Below are 17,500 nucleotides of genomic sequence, written 5' to 3' on the forward strand. Positions count from 1 at the left end.
GGTTTAACCTGCAGCCCTGAAAGTTGGGTTAATCTAACCTGGCTGGGCTGTTAGCCCCTCGAGGACTGAGGGTTGGGTTAATCTAACCTGGCTGGGCTGTTAGCCCCTCGAGGACTGAGGGTTGGGTTAATCTAACCTGGCTGGGCTGTTAGCCCCTCGAGGACTGAGGGTTGGGTTAATCTAACCTGGCTGGGCTGTTTGCCCCTCGAGGACTGAGGGTTGGGTTAATCTAACCTGGCTGGGCTGTTTGCCCCTCGAGGACTGAGGGTTGGGTTAATCTAACCTGGCTGGGCTGTTTGCCCCTCCAGGCCTGAGGGTTGGGTTAAACTAACCTGGCTGGAATGTTTGCACCTCAAGGCCTGAAAGTTGGGTTAAACTAACCTAGCTGGGAGTTAAGACTAAGGTCTGGGAGTTGGGAGAACTACTGTCCTGTAGGTTTTCCCTTTCGACCCGAGTAATGTCTCCTAACGGAGGAGATCTCCAGCTGTTGTGAAAGGAAGTAGGAAGAAAATTGAGGTGAAAAATAAGCGATTGGGATGAGCCCCGTGTCATTTGTAGGGGTCCTCGAAAGGATAACTTCTCCAACCCCTGGCCAAAGAGGAGGAGGTACGAGCTGATTGGTAGACAGACCGATGATGCCATCCTCATTGTTATCTATGGCAGAGGAAGACTTAGGGGGGTTTCAAGGGGGGCAGAGCGATTTGGGAAGGGGGGGGGGGGTGATATCCAGCTGGGAATGTGTGTGGAATGTTTTTGGGAATGCGAGCAGTGGGCAGTGGGCGGGGGGGTGAGGGGGGGGGGGGGGTGAGGGGATTGGGGCATTCCAGGGGGCTTGCGGGAAGACTGTCACATCCTGTCTGTCAGGGGGGCCACTCGGGTGGAAAAGCAGGCCTGGACTCGCGCTCCTGGGGGGGGGGGGTGGTCAGGATGGGGGGGTACGGGGGCTGAAAGGGTTCCCCTCCTGCTGGCCCTCCTAAGCCGCAGAACCTCCCCCCCCCCCCGCCCCCAGAGCGAGCAGAATGTGGTTCTGAACGGTTTCTCTCTCTCGCACCCGGTAACATTCCACCTCCTCCGTCAACCACTCAGCTGTTACTTTCCCTGTGTCTGCTGCTGCACTGCCCCCTTACTGCCCCCTTACTGCCCCCCTAATGCCCCCTTACTGCCCCCCTACTGCATCACCTGTGAGTGTGGGAGAGAGTCACTCTGTGTGTGTGTGTGTGTGTGAGCGAGTCGCTGTGTGTGTGTTTGAGCACTGCTGTGTGTGTGTGTGTGTGTTTGTATGTGAGAGAGTCACTCTGTGTGTGTGAGTGCGTGCGTGTGTGTGTGTGTGAGAGTCGCAATGTGTGTGTATGTCACGGTATGCCCAGTCTGGGCCTCACCCAGGGGGCCCCCCCCGTTGCCGGGGGTGATGGCGAGGGACCCGGCGGAGGCGCAGTCCTGGCTGCGCTCCAGGTTGAAGTCGCCGAACACCAGCCTCAGGCGGCGGCCCCTGGGGGCCCGGACGCGCCACTCGCAGCGCGTGCCGTTGGGGTAGGTGCCGGGGTAGTTCCGCGAGGCCAGCGTGCCACTCTGAGCTCCCAGCAGCGTGTGGCCACACCCATCACCTGGAGGAGAGGGGGGGGGAGGGGAGGACACGCCCGTTACTCACTCTGAGACGGGAGACGGGAGACACTGCGCAGGGGACATTCAGCGCGAAGATATTATAAGGAGGACACGCCCGTTACTCACTCTGAGACGGGAGACGGGAGACACTGCGCAGGGGACATCCAGCGCGAAGATATTATAAGGAGGACACGCCCGTTACTCACTCTGAGACGGGAGACGGGAGACACTGCGCAGGGGACATCCAGCGCGAAGATATTATAAGGAGGACACGCCCGTTACTCACTCTGAGACGGGAGACGGGAGACACTGCGCAGGGGACATTCAGCGCGAAGATATTATAAGGAGGACACGCCCGTTACTCACTCTGAGACGGGAGACGGGAGGCACTGCGCAGGGGACATCCAGCGTGAAGATATTATAACGCAACCGCGACCCCGGCCGTTATTGTGATGCGCGGGCTAATGTGTGTCTGTGTTCGATTCCCTGCCGTTAATTTCAGCCATGCCAGCTTGACCAGATGGACAATTCAGCTGGTCATTCAGCTGGTCTAGCTGGGTATGAGCTGGTCAACCAGCATGGCCAAGCTGGTTATAACGCTGGTCTAGCTGGTTATAACGCTGGTCTAGCTGGGTATGAGCTGGTCAACCAGCTAATGCAGGTGGCTTGTCTGAGCTGGTAACATTAGGCAGTCTAGAGCAGACTGAAACACACAGGCGCTGTGTTAGCAGTGGCTATTGTAGCTCCATTCCATCACCACTAGCATTTAGCTTAAGCTAGGTACCCCGCAACCTTGCTGCATATGCTTTTCTGCTTGCAGATAAGACAGTACTTTGGCACACTGGGCTACCTGGCTGGTATGAACGCAACCTTTACTGTACTTGTGAAAGAGACATGATTTCAGCAAATATGGCCTGCAATACGGTGTTGCAAATCTACCTGACAAAGCCAGCCACAAGAGAAACACCTAATAGTCTCATTGGTGAGCTTCCGTCATCCTGTGGGTGTAGCCGGGGCTGAGAACTTGGAGGGGGGGGGCGGTAAACGCCGGGGTGAACCAAGGAAAGCTATCCTGCATAAACGTACCTTATCACTCAAAAACATTATTTTTAGTCCAAAGCGACTTACAGTTGATGTGTAAATTATTATTTATTTCAGGTGTTTATCTTTTTTTTAAAGTGTTGATTGTGACCATGTTACGAACACCCCATTCATTACCTGGCTTTATTAATGAAAAGCTCTGGGATGAGCTCTTAAACTGCATTGTATAGCTAGTTTTTTTAGTGGTTATTATTATTATTATTATTATTAAGTCATGGCCACCTGTGCTTGTTTCATACACTGGGACAATGACTTTGCTCTGTTGCCATGGACGCCCGAAGGTGTTCTTTCTCCCTGAGTGGGCGGAGCTGCACTCATCCGCGGTTATTAAGGGATCGGCTTGCTTTGAGTAACAGAGCTTCACCCTGCCAGCTTCAGTCACGGGGCGGGGTCCTCCACCGAAACCACAGAACAAGAGCAGTCCTGGGAATCACACACCTTCAGTCACACCCCTGTGCTGAAACGGAGCAGACCAACAGAACCTCGTGTGACCCAGGAAGTACAGTGTGTGGCACAACAGAGCAGAGGCATCAGGAAGACCACTTAGCCAGGAAAGCCAATAATCCACCAATGACAAGAACAATGTTGTGCAAAGTAATGCACTTCAATGCAATGCATGTCTTGTGTTGTGTCTTGCACTATGTGTTACACTGTGTCCTGTGTATTGGTGAACTGCATCTGCGCTTAGTCAAATCGGTACTGAAAAACAATTCCGTCAGCTATCTGTGTGGCAATAAAAGAAACTTTAACTTGAACACACAACGAGCCGCAGACACAGGATTACATGATGACTGTCCTGGCCTGATGATCATACTGTGCTTACAGTACACTTTGAACTGACCACGGATTACACTCCACACTCCCTATGAGACACAAACCCACAGTCCAGCAGGGTTAAACTCCACACTCAGGGCCTATAAGAGACAACCCCATAGTCCAGCAGGGTTAAACTCACAGTCTCCAGTGCCCTGTGATGCTGGCATAGCATGAGAATAAATTATTCTGAACCTGTGCTGGACTTGTGTTTTACATCCTTCCTTCTGTCTTGATTCCTGTCTTTGAGTCATGTCCCACTACAGAACAAATGCACGCACACACACACACACAGACATGGCCATGCTGAGAAACAGTGTTGGACATAACACACACACACACACACACACACACACACACACACAGGCAGGCAGACAGACAGACAGACACACACAGACAGCCAAAGAGACACACACACACTGAGAAACAGTGTTTGGGTTGTAGGGACCCCAGAGGGATGAGTGAGGGTGTGTTTTTGGGGAAACAGTGTTTGGGTTGTAGGGACCCCAGAGGGACGATGAGGGTGTGTTTTTGGGGAAACAGTGTTTGGGTTGTAGGGACCCCAGAGGGACGATGAGGGTGTGTTTTTCGGGGACGGGGGGTGGTTCAGCAGCTGGAGCTCGTTATGTGCGAAGTCCGGGAATTTACCGACGTGAGTCACTGAGAGAAGGGGGGGTCTGTACTGACTCTCACTTAACAACCAGCCTCTCTCAGTATAGTATATCTCAAGTCTCTCTCTCTCGGTCTCTCTCTCCCCAATGCTCTCTTTCCATCTCCCTCTGTCTATCCCTCCCCCCTCTCTCTCCCCAACGCTCTCTCTCCATCTCTCCATCGCACTCTCTCTGTCTCTCCCTCCCCCCTCTCTCTCTCCATCTCTCTCCCTCCCTCTCTCAGATAATTCGCTCTCTTCAACCCCCCCCCCACCCCACCCCACCCCACTCATTAACCTCCCTTGATATGACTTTTCCATAATCCCCAAGTAATCTCATATTCCGTGCTGTGAGTTTCCTGTAATCCCACATAATCTCATATTCTGCGCTGTGAGTTTCCTGTAATCCCACATAATCTCATATTCCGTGCTGTGAGTTTCCTGTAATCCCACATAATCTCATATTCCGTGCTGTGAGTTTCCTGTAATCCCACATAATCTCATATTCTGCGCTGTGAGTTTCCTGTAATCGCACATAATCTCATATTCTGCGCTGTGAGTTTCCTGTAATCGCACATAATCTCATATTCTGCGCTGTGAGTTTTCCCGAATCCCGAGCCAATGCCATCACTGTGTGCAGAGAGTGTTCCCGTAATCCCGAAATAATCTCATATTCCATGCTGTGAGTTTTATATAATCCCAAAATAATATCATTCCACGCTGAGTTTTCCATAATCCCAATGCCACCGTCACCATTAGCCCCTCAACTTCCTACTTCCCGAGTTAATATTCTACCCGACTGCAAGCTGTCCAACCCACTTGAATGGATTCTCCAAACACCCGGTCACCGGCGGGTGAGAAAAGCGCTACATAAACGCAAGGAGTTAATTCCCCGGGACGGAAGGAAAACCAGGGCCGGATTTGTACAGGAGGGCCGGATTTGAGCAGCCCTGCGCTGGGCTTTCGCCCTAACTGAGCGTGCTCCGTCTGTCGCTCGGAGATAATCGCTATGACAGCACACACAACCCCCCCCCTCCCCTCCCCAGAGAGCCGCGGTCGCTCCGCTGCGTGTGTGCGTGTGTGCGTGCCGTGTGTGTTCCCGTTCGGAGCCTCACTATCTGGGCCAATCCGCTCGCTCCGCTGCATCCGTGCGGCCGCGATGCCGCCGACCGCGGCGCTCCCTCTTTTCCGACTTTTCCCCACTGCCGCGGCGGGCTTCCCCACACTCCCGCGACGTTTCCCGCAACTTTTCCACACCGCCCCGAAACTCTCGATGTCACCCCAAAAACCTGCACCCCGACCAAAAAACAAATGACTTCAAACCTGCCCCCCTCGCCCACACCACCACGACCCTCCGACCTGTCACAACCCAAAAGACCTGCATTCCCGCAGCATTCCCGCAACATTCCCACAACATTCCCACAACATTCCCACAACAGTCCGAGACTCTCAATATCCAATAGTTTTCCGTAATCCTGATTGGATCCCTAATCCTGAGCCCAGCGAGCTCCTGGCAGATGGGAGCTATATTCATTGGAATGTTTTCTGAGGGCAGCACTGGATGCGATTGGTTCGATCAGGCGCCTAATCAAGAAAAGGAATAGGTGGAGTCAACATGCCAGGACAACAGCCTCGTAGGCCAAAATGGCAGCTGTGGCTTTCACCAGCAGGCTGAGCGATGCGGTTCGCGTGATGGTCTCTGTAATCTGATGGTCTCTGTAAATCTCTGTGTGATTTTCTCTTTGTTTCGCTCACTTCTGATAATACGACACATGATATTTTTCTCACCACGGTGTAGTTTTTTTACCTCACTTTCTATTTTTGGGGTTCAGGTGAAGTGTTTGCCCGTCTTTCTCCTCTGTAAAGCATCTCTGAGAACACTCTGTACAGGGGCAGGCCCTCCCAGGTGTGTGGCTGTCAGCACCACAGGAAGTTCCCGTGTGGGACCAGCAAACAATACCACACCGCATCAGTTACGGTCCGCTGATCCACTCTGCCGTGACAGACTCCATAAACGACAAACTGTGTCTTCCTGTGCAGGACGGGTGCGTGTGTGTGTGCGTGTGTGAGTGGGTGTGTGTGTGTGTGTGTGTGTGTGTGTGAGTGTGTGTGTGTGTGTGTGCGTGTGTGAGTGGGTGTGTGTGTGTGTGTGTGTGTGTGTGTGTGTGAGTGTGTGTGTGTGTGAGTGGGTGTGTGTGTGAGTATGTGTGTGTGTGTGAGTGTGTGTGTGTGTGCGTGCGTGGGTGTGTGCGTGCGTATGCCTCTCTCTCTCACAAAACCCGGCCCTCATACGTGAACAAACACACTGAATCTTCGCCAAACATCCTCACTCTGTCATTGGAATGCAGACAGTTCAAGACAAGAAAAGAAAGAGAGAAAATAATTAGAAATGACTCGGGTTCCCTCATGACTGTAGTGTGTTGGCGGGAGGGGGTGGAGGCGGTGGGGGGGCATCGCAGAAACGGGGGTAAACAAATCCCCCGTCACTCGGATGCCTGAGCGTCTGAGACACACGTTTTTTTTCCGGACCTTTCCTTTCCGGCGGTGAATCACGGTAACCTCGTTCAGATCGCTAAACCCCCCCCCCCGCCCCCGCACCACTGTGTCAACACACGGAGTTCCTGACCAAGGCCGTCCGAGCCTTCCTGAGGAGCGAGGGGGGGGGGGGGGGGGTGATTAAACGCAGATGATGCAATTGCCCCCCCCCCCCACCCTAACCCTAACCCTAACCCTAATCCTAACCCCCTCCGTGTCTGTCAGTATCCTTTAGCCTGCACTTCAGACTTCAATGGCAGCAGACAGGTCATGACATTTTATTCATTACTTAACCGAAAGAAAAAAAGAATAATAATAACTCCCCATAGAAACCAATTAATTACAGACAAGCTGAAACGTGATGTGATCATACACCAGCGAGTGGAGGGGGGGGGGGGGGGGTCGAATGAGGAGGCGTGCTGCTGTGTGAAAACAATATCGGTTGGAGGGGAACGGGACTCTGACAGACGTTTGATCGACACACACGTCCCCCTGGTACGCCATGATGCGACGATTCAAATGAGTTTTCCAGGAAGAGGATCGACATTAATTTGAAGGACTGACCCCAACCATGCAAATGACCCCTCCCCCCCACAAAAAACCCCCCATAAATATGCAAAAAGAGGCAATAACAGGGCTTACTCAGTCCCATCATGCAGTTGGCTTCTGAATCAATTAAATAATTAAAACTAATAAAAAAAACCAGTCCCATCTTGTGCCGATGGGTTGACTCCAAGACTCACCAACATGGCTGCCAATTTTGGCGGGGGGAGTGTTACTCATATTCATGTGGCAATAACCCTTGCGTTTACGGAAGATACTGCTTATGCTGGATATAGTAAAATATATTATGTATAATTATCCATAATATCAGAAATATAACACTTCAAAATACAATATCACGCATACAAATGGTTTCCACCTTAATGTACAGGCATGGCTAAGGCATTGTAAAGGAAATATATGTACGCGTCATTGTCTTTTCAGAAAAAGAAAAAAGAAAAAGTGTAGGCTACACATGTTTACAACATGCTGCAGTATATTCCATTCCCGGACGGAAAGCCATTCATTTGGTTCCCCCAGCTCTCTGCCCCGTATCCCGAACACGGATGTCACGAGATAAGACACCCTAGAAAGGATGGAAGGCCCGCCCTGTTAACATGAACAAATTTGTCTTCTAGTGGTTTTACAAAGTCTTTTTTTTTTTTTTTTTAAGATATTTTTTAGGCCTTTTTTCAGCTTTATTGAACAGTACATAGTATAGAGAGACAGGAAGAATGGGAGCGAGAGAGAGGGGAAGACATGCGACAAATGTCAGACGGTCGGATTCGAACCGCCGACGTCGCGGCTCGCAATGAGCATGCGGTCAGTGCTCTACAGGCTGCGCCACCAAGACACCCCCAGCTTTACAAAGTCTTACATTAAATCATCATCCTTTAAAACCACCATAAGCAAAGTCAAAATTTGGTAACGTGTTTTGTATCAAGTTCTCAAAATGATATTGATATGGTTTCCTTGTACTGTGTTAATAGGATTCCTATGTCCATGGTGTTTGGTCCTTCAGAGCAGTGGTCTCCATCCCAGGTCCTGGAGAGCTACACTGTTGGCTGATCTGCTGGCTTTCATTCTGTGGGGCGCCCTGTAGCGTAGTGGTTAAGGTAAATGACCGGGACCCGCAAGGTCGGTGGTTCTAGTCCCGGTGTAGCCGCAACAAGATCCGCACAGCTGTTGGGCCCTCGAGCGAGGCCCTTAACCCTGCATCGCTCCAGTTAATTAATTAATCAATTAGAGCAGTTGATTACACAGTTAACTCACCACACCTGGTTACCTGGTTCTCAACAGGGTACTGATTTTAAGGTGAAAACAAAAACCAGCAGACCAAAACAAGTCGAACTTCAGGACCCACAGGGGTTAGAGACTACTGCTTTGCTGTCACTGCAAGTGACCAACCCGGAGAACCCTTGGACCAGCCAAACGCAATGCTGGGATTCCTGACCTCTGCCCCCAGCATTCCTTTCACCTGCCTGTCCCCACAGCGGAAAGAGGAGGAGGGGGTCGAATGGCTTATGACGAAGACTGTGCCTAGCGCATCCCACGCACGATTCCCCCAGACAAAACAGTGTTCCCACAACATTACTGCGGTGGAGGAACACCGCGGTGGACAACGCGAAGACTGACTGGCACTACGAGAATGCGCGAAGCGATTATTCACGTACTCCACCCTCCTTCACCAAGCTCTGTTATATATAGGAATGGGCAAAAAATATTATGTCTTTCTAATCGAATGTAAAAGCACCAAAGTTGTTTCAGCACAAACATTTAACGCAATATATGCCTACCCAATACAAGTTGCCGCAGAAGCAGAAGCAAAACGATTTTAATTGGATCGTTAAAATCAACAGGAGCGGATCACCACCCACGTTGGCCTACTTGTGTTCTGGTCATTCATGGATGAAGTACTTGTAGGCATTTCAACAAACAAAAGTCCTTTCAGATGGAAATTGAGCAGGAATGAAACGAAAGGCCTGCATTATATAACCAAGACTTGTTAGCTGGTGACATGATGGCTGTGACCGTCACACTGACTCCGTGAACGTGCCCGTGCTAATACAGACCATAATACACAGCGAGTCATTTCTTATTTACATCAGAACGTCGAGGCACGGCCGGTCGGCGCCGAAACTCTCTAAAATCGAAATTTACTGACCCCGTGCAACAGGTGCATTCGGGTCGTTAACTGGCCAGACTACAGACAATGTATCTAACGACTAACTAACTTAGCTAACTAAACGTACATTCATTGCTCATATGTATTTGTAGGCTACTGTAAACGCAGATTAATTTTAGTTCGTCAGTCCTGTCGAACTCAAGTTGGTAAACGGTGTAGAACGTGTTTATTTTTAGTGTCAGAACCTTTCTTCTTTTAATTTATTATTTTATTTTATAAGCGCTGTTCTCAGTCAATGCTACTTCTTTCTGTTTCTCAGCTTACTGGAACACATTGCTGCTTAGAATCCCTGTGCAATTTTTACTACAGAAGGTTAATCGACCAGTATGCAGAGGCTACGTTATTCATTAACTTGGAAAGCACGGGAGGACAATCTGAACATTAAACAAAGTACGTTTTGGTTATGATAATGACAACCATCAAATAACAACCTCTGTCTGAGCTGTTCCCATCATTTTAACAAAAAAAAACCCACAATGACAGTATGACATTTTAGACAAATAGGCTATGGCTTACCGTTCTGCCCGTAAACACCAAACGTCTTGAAACATAAAGCAAACGACAAGCAAATAAAAAAATCTACAGCATCCCAAATGCGTCCAGGGGAAGTGTGCATGATTTACGTGATGGGTACGGTAAATCCAAGTGTTCGGCATTTAAGCCATCGGTTACAGCTACAATTTACCGAGCACACATAGCTACACTAGTATCTCGAACTTCCACACTTCTGAAACAAGTTAAAAGCGTCAAAGAACATTGTCAACACTTTCCATTGGACAAGTGGCCGTTTACTTTGCTCCCATAGGCTGTCCAACGTGCCCATCAAGTCGCCAACTTCCAAGAAGTCCTTCTCCAAATAAGGCTAGCGCGCAGGAGGAATTTTGCAATCTTACAATGGTGTCCATGTTCAATAACAATGTTTAATTTCGCATCTTAAGTTCGTTTGGAAGCCACACTCCGAATGAAAGGCTCACCACTTTTTACTGTATGCTGACATCAGCATTTGGACTGAAAATATGTTAGAAGCTACACTTTGTTTCGTAGTGAGAATGTTTTGCTACGTTACAGCAACGGTTTTCTGCGATTTTCGCTGTTTTTTTTTACAGCCAATACACTGGTAAATTAAGGTCGTTAAAAGACTGTTTTTTTGTAATCGTGCTTTCCCTATTCAACACAGTGCATGTGTGGCTCATTGAACTCGTCGATAAAATAATAGTTCAGTTTCAGGGTCCTGATGACCACACTCAGCCGCTAGGGTCTCAGTTATTTCACGTCGGCCTATAATTGAATCAGTTCAAATCAATAATTTCATTACAAATCAAGCATTAGTTGATTTGACTGATTAGAATTCACGGGAAGTCAATGTGGAATATTTATTCTTCACAGCATACAGAGCTGACAATGTGACAATAAAAGATCAAATCATCCTTCAGTGCACATTAAAGTGCCTGATTAAGAACAATCAACGGATCATTCGGCTACTATTCCGAGGTCGCAATTACGGTAGGAATGAAAAACAGTGTAGACCTGTTATAACTGTTCGATCAAACGTGAAGAGCCCAGGTATAGATCAATCAGTGTCTCAAACCAGTCACTGACTCCACATTTTACAATATGGCGGTGGCCAGAAGCTGTTGACATCACAGTGACTTGGTCCGTATTTTTCTTCAGTTTATGTCTCATGGAGGGCGATGCATGCTATATCCTGGCTTTCATTCCAGCCTCAGATCTTGATTATATTTAAAAAAATTTTTTGTTAAAATAACAACGGTTGCTTACATTCTGTGCCAATGAGTAATTGGAATCAATTAAGGCAGGATTAGTTAGTTGGAATGGGCGGCCTGTAGCGTAGTGGTTCAGGTACATGACTGGTGCTCATTATCTGTGAACCACATATTTTTCTTCTTACGGGCGTTCTTACTACCACCTCGATGGCGTGTGCGAGGGGTTAACAATGCATTCCTTCCTAACCCATCCCCCGTCAATCTCTCATCAGGGGGGCCTAGGGCCGGGTCCTCAACACTGGGACCCGTAAGGTCGCTGGTTCGATCTCCGATGTAGCCACAATAAGATCCGCACAGCCGTTGGGCCCTTGAGCAAGGCCCTTAACCCTGAATTGCTCCAGGGGAGGATTGTCTCCTGCTTAGTCTAATCAACTGTATGTCTCTCTGGATAAGAGCATCTGCCAAATGCCAATAATGCAATGTAATGTAATGAATGAAAACCGGCATACACACGGCCCTCCGTGGCAACGAGTCTGTGACCCCTGAGTTAAACCATCGTATAAATCAGTGGTCTTCACTCCTGGTCCTGGAGAGCCGCAGGGTGTGCTGGGGTCCTCACTCCTGGTCCTGGAGAGCCGCAGGGTGTGCTGGGGTCCTCACTCCTGGTCCTGGAGAGCCGCAGGGTGTGCTGGCTTTCGTTCTTGCTCAGAAATGAATTGATCAATTAATTAATTACACAGTTATCTATCAATTAATTAATTCACCTCACCCCACCCAGTCCTTGGGTCTGAACTGGTTGCTGATGTGAAGATGAAAACCGAAAAACCAACACACCCTGCGGCTCTCCAGAACCGGCTCTCCAGGACCAGGAGTGAGGACCCCAGAACACCCGACGGCTCTCCAGGACCAGGAGTGAGGACCCCAGCACACCCGACGGCTCTCCAGGACCAGGAGTGAGGACCCCAGCACACCCGACGGCTCTCCAAAACCGGCTCTCCAGGACCGCTGATATAAATCTACAGCAGAGAAACTGAAATCTGGACTTTGTGGTCAGAACACGATGGGGTCCCGTCCCCTCTAATCAGGGACAGATTTACACCTGATGCACCAGGTGAGTGTAACCTCTGGCCAATCAGTGATGGGATTGGACTTTGGACAAGCAGGCAGAGAGAGGGGGTTTTACTCAGTGCAGTTATCCAGCTAACTCGCTAATCCTGCTTTCTGAGTTTCACTCAGTGCAGTTATCCAGCTAACTCGGTAATCCTGCTTTGTTGGTTTTACTCAGTACGGTTATCCAGCTAACTCAGTAATCCTGCTTTGTGGATTTTACTCAGTACGGTTATCCAGCTAACTCAGTCATCCTGCTTTGTGGGTTTTACTCAGTGCAGTTATCCAGCTAACTCGCTAATCCTGCTTTCTGAGTTTCACTCAGTGCAGCTATCCAGCTAACTCGGTAATCCTGCTTTGTTGGTTTTACTCAGTGCAGTTATATCTATAAAGACTTGTATAAACAGACCATAGTAAACCACTTGTTATTCAGCTGACACTTTAATCCAAATTCGAATCCAATTCGAATCCCCGTCGGGCGGGGCCTCTCTGTGTGGAGTTTGCACGTTCTCCCCGTGTTTGCGTGGGTTTCCTCCGGGTACTCCGGTTTCCTCCCACAGTTCAAAGACACGCAGGCAAGGCTGATTGGAGAGTCTAAATTTGCCCATAGGTATGAGTGTGTGAGTGAATGGTGTGTGTGCCCTGCGATGGACTGGCGACCTGTCCAGGGTGTATTCCTGCCTTTCGCCCAATGTATGCTGGGATAGGCTCCAGCCCCCCTGCGACCCTGTTCAGGATAAGCGGGTTCGGATAATGGATGAATGAATGAATGAGACTAAGCAGGGGACAATCCCCCCCTGGAGCAATGTGGGGTCAGGGGCCTGGGTCAAGGGCCCAGCAGCTGCACGGATCTTACTTGTGGCTACACTGGGGCTCGAACCACCGACCTTGGCATTGACTCCTGGGGCGCAATACAAAAAAGAATGCTCCTTCCTTTCTTCCACTCGTTTCCTTCTCCTTTGTGGAAACATGGGGGGGAGGAGACAAGCAGAGGAAGGTGGGGAAGTATTGGGATGATCCCTTCACCTGTAATTTTATGCTCGCAGGTTCAAAGACCTGATTCCGGAGCATGGAATCAGCCTACTATTAGCATACTATTCATGTTGGGTGTCCGAATGTCACCTTACTGGAAAAAGCCTGCCACCCACTGGAGGGAATGCATACTGCAACTAATACCGCTGTCAATATTGACACTGCTTACAAAAGTGTAATAATGCCAAAGCAATGAAACGCATCCGTGCCGGCACTGAGTTTGGGCTGATAGTAGACACGCAGCCAGTTAAGTTAGTATCATACCTGTGTATGGTATGACTACCAAGCTGGCCGGCTGACGTTGAACAGCGTTTTTTTTTTTTCCCCCCTCAAAAACACATCGAATCCAGACAGGGCTGTTTTTATTTTGACACTCCAAAGGGCTCAGTAAGCAAGGGGGGCGGCCAGAGCAGTTTAGCCGCTTTACATATCGCGTGCGAGTCTGGCTGCAGTTCGTGTCAGCCGCGCAGATGCTTCGCAGGCGAACACCCATGTTCGTGCTGCTGCAGGAAGTCTAGCGAAGCGGTACGCGCATGCTCAAAAAAAAACCTCTCCGAAAGAGCCAAGGATGTGTTATATGCCACTATAAAAAAAAACGGTAAGAATATAATTCGCCGAACAACTTATTTTAAGTTTTGGGGTTTTTACTTCTTCTTGTTGTTTATGTGGGCTTGTGCTGCGAATGGGAGGTGCGTTGACGTTGCGGAGATGGAAAGCGACGCCACCGTTCGCGCTGCTGTTTGTGCACGTGCCGCCGCACAGGGCGAAACGTCAGCTGGCGGGGGACAGCGTTATTAGGCGAGACGCGGGCGCGTTAGCGACCGAAGCGGGCGACGCACCGCGTGATGTTGTTATTCGCCTTTATTGGCGCTATTAGGCGGAACTCCTACCCGATTCCTGTGTTTAATTTTAAGTTGTACAGTGAGTACTTGCTTAGCGTAGCCTATGGTAACCGGCGGTGCGGAATCGAGATTCACAATGGCGTGCACTATATACTGTAAATATATGAGACAGGGAAAACAAGGCAAAGGTGGGAGTTGGCTGGCTAGCTAAGTATAGTTTCGTAAGTGCTAATATAGAAAACCTATCCGTTTTGAAAATGCATAGCCTACCGGTTTAAGTAATTGCTACCTACAACATTTTTTTTTTTACTTTCACGTTTGTTTAGCGATACCTAGTTTGTTGTTCGTAGCTGGCAAGCAAATCAGCGGATTTTGGAAGTTCAACTCTCCAGATTTACTTATCCATGTTGCCAGGCACTTGGCACCGCGGGGCATACTAGCTGCGTGTAGTGTCACAATGCCATACAGTTAGCTACTAAAACTGTCTTGCTTCCAATTGCATTTCAGATTTGCCTCGCCAACTCCTGTCACCTGTTGTTGCCACAACAGTTGGCTTGTGGGGTCCAAATATGTCCACAGTTGCTCCTGTTGTTGGCAAGCGATCAGACATGCTAAATTGCTAAAGTGCTTGCAATTAATGGGATTGTCAGCTGATATTAGCTAGCTACTGTAAAGTGGCTTCATTTCTTTCGCTGTTTCGGTGTGCTGCGAAGCTTATAGCGCGCCCCGTACGGAGATTAATTGTGGAATGCCGCTGACTTAACGACCCTGTCAGTCAGCCAGCCTTGTTTACCGGGAGTTGAATGGAATGTGTTCACGCATAGGGATTCAGAGAAAACGTATCGACGCGATTGGTCGATGTCGATGGTTAACATTGGCCAGTCTGTGGTCTTATTATTAGCTGCCCGTCTCAGTCTTAAAAAAAAAAAGAATGTACCTATACCTAATTTAAGTTTACCACTTCTGTGAATTCAGGAACGTATTGTTTCAGGAGATATTCATCCGGTGTTGATAGGGTAAACATGTTGGACGAACGTTAGACGAGTGTACCTTATGTGTGCGCTATATGTCTCCATGTGCGCTACCTGTTCTTTTAAAACAATATCCGCAGTGACATTCCTAATGGGTCATATCATTCATATAAAGCATACGATGTATTGATATGGAAGAATTAGCGAGCAATACGTGCGCTGCAGCTGCCGTCAGTGCGCTACGAATTGAAGAGTTATTCCGTGTCACGCAGCCGGTAGGAAGTCACGCATGCCCTGGAGCCGGATGATCGCAGCTCCGAGAGGAGTCGCGGGTGTGCTTCTCTCACGCACCGCGACGCTAATCTTTAGCCTCTGCCGTGGAATGGATGCCGAACATCACGCGCACAGCGTCGGTTGCCTGAAGTGGAAATGGTTGTTCCGTGCCACTGGGGCGGTTGAATCCCTGTCGACCACTGGCAACAATCCACTGAGGCCCTATACACTCATTAATAACTGAGAGCGGCTAAGAATCCGTACTGAATTTAAATATATCATGATTTGGCACAATGCCATCGGAAACTAATGCCGCGTATATCTATATGTATTGAGATTCCTCCGGGTTCCCCATGCACCTGTTCACCTGTTTAGCTTGGATCATGACGATAAGCATGTGTCCCTCAGCTGTTCCTAACTGTATACACACACACACACACACACACCCAAACAGGTTGGAAATACATTTTTTCCAACCTGTTTAGACAAAATTATTTTGTCTAAGAAGCAGACTGGTCCATCTGTCTGCAGTGAAGTGTGGTTACTGGTCAAAGTGACCATTTAAGAGGTGTTTTTTTGTTTGTCCTAGAACTCATTTATTACATTGGAATGTTTGGTTAAGAACACTCTAATCAGGTATTTAAAGGGTTAAAGGTCAATTCAGAGCTTGCAGGTTTGAATCTCGCTGCTGTTCTGTTTTTCCCAGCAGAGGCACTTAAATTAACTTGATTCACTTCAGTAGATATCCATCTCTACAAATGGTTTCTGTGTAAACATAAAACACAGGGAAATCTTACAGGATAAGTGTGTGTGTGTGTCTGGGGCAGCCTGTAGCCTAGTGGCTAAGGTACATGACTGGGGCAGCCTGTAGCCTAGTGGCTAAGGTACATGACTGGGGCAGCCTGTAGCCTAGCGGCAAAGGTACATGACTGGGGCAGCCTGTAGCCTAGTGGCTAAGGTACATGACTGGGGCAGCCTGTAGCCTAGTGGCTAAGGTACATGACTGGGGCAGCCTGTAGCCTAGTGGCTAAGGTACATGACTGGGGCAGCCTGTAGCCTAGTGGCTAAGGTACATGACTGGGGCAGCCTGTAGCCTAGTGGCTAAGGTACATGACTTGGGCAGCCTGTAGCCTAGCGGCTAAGGTACATGACTGGGGCAGCCTGTAGCCTAGTGGCTAAGGTACATGACTGGGGCAGCCTGTAGCCTAGCGGCTAAGGTACATGACTGGGGCAGCCTGTAGCCTAGCGGCTAAGGTACATGACTGGGGCAGCCTGTAGCCTAGCGGCTAAGGTACATGACTGGGGCAGCCTGTAGCCTAGCGGCTAAGGTACATGACTGGGGCAGCCTGTAGCATAGTGGCTAGGGTACATGACTGGGGCAGCCTGTAGCCTAGTGGCTAAGGTACATGACTGGGACCCAGAAGGTTGATGGTTCAGCTCATCTCCAGGCGGCTGTTTTAGGGATCCTTCCTGTTCAATATTTTGGGAACTAATTTAGAAAACACCTCTCTGCTGGGAAAATACCTTGCTTACTTTTTTTTTTAGAATATGCAGTCGCGCTACAGTCCATAATTTACATTTCTCTCAGCAGTGCCACATCTTGGATATAAACCTGCAACCTCGAGTCTGGAGCCTCACTTCCTGAGACACAGAACCGCACTGCCCCACCTGCCACACCTCATGAGCAGTTTGTGCCACTCATCGATTGGGCAACGTTGAGCTGGCAGAGGTGGGAGATTCCTTACCTGGAGGGCAGGTATGCTTTAGGTACCTAATTGGCTGTGCTCACCAACACCGTTTTTTTGAGCAAAGATTATTTTTACAGTGTCACAACCCAAGCCAACGCTTGGAACAACCTCCCTGCTGATTGTCTTATGGAACTGCAGGACAGCGTTGGCTATCTCAGAGAAGTGACGCAGTTTTAACACCGAAGGGTGGTCACAAAGAGTATTGATTTGATTAACTATTCTGCCAAATTACTAAAATCTAATTTAAAATGTGTAGTAAGTTTATTTAGGACCTTTCATTTAATTATTTTTTGAAAGAATCTCATCTGTACAGAATGTTATACAGGTTGCCCAGTACTTGTACATATTTTTTAATTAATTCAAAGCATTTTCCAG

At 48.9% G+C, this 17,500-nt stretch overlaps 2 protein-coding genes across 9 annotated transcripts in view; one reads left to right on the top strand and one right to left on the bottom strand.

Moving 5' to 3' along the window:
• The window catches only part of si:dkey-34d22.1 (discoidin, CUB and LCCL domain-containing protein 1), a 27,401-nt gene extending 17,255 nt beyond the window's left edge, over window positions 1–10,146 (bottom strand). Inside the window, 2 exon segments of the mRNA XM_061219324.1 lie at window positions 1,380–1,604; window positions 9,945–10,146. Coding sequence (XP_061075308.1) covers window positions 1,380–1,604; window positions 9,945–10,044 — 325 coding nt within the window. The 5' untranslated portion in view covers window positions 10,045–10,146.
• A 675-nt stretch (window positions 10,147–10,821) lies between these two features.
• Window positions 10,822–17,500, top strand: part of LOC133107714 (glucocorticoid modulatory element-binding protein 1-like) — a 13,851-nt gene continuing 7,172 nt past the window's right edge. The window contains exons 1-2 of one of the 8 annotated variants that reach the window (XM_061216883.1): window positions 10,822–10,931; window positions 16,969–17,133. Coding sequence is in view for 1 of the 8 variants with exons in the window: in XM_061216833.1 (XP_061072817.1) it covers window positions 13,825–13,889 (65 nt within the window). In the remaining 7 variants the exon portion in view is untranslated. Of the gene's footprint in view, window positions 10,932–13,760; window positions 13,890–14,085; window positions 14,213–16,627; window positions 17,145–17,500 lie in introns of those variants that run through there. The other 7 variants (XM_061216842.1, XM_061216858.1, XM_061216866.1 and 4 more) reach the window with 7 other exon arrangements.

This window comes from Conger conger, chromosome 1 (genome assembly GCF_963514075.1).
Source record: "Conger conger chromosome 1, fConCon1.1, whole genome shotgun sequence".
Classification (NCBI taxonomy): Eukaryota; Metazoa; Chordata; class Actinopteri; order Anguilliformes; family Congridae; genus Conger; species Conger conger.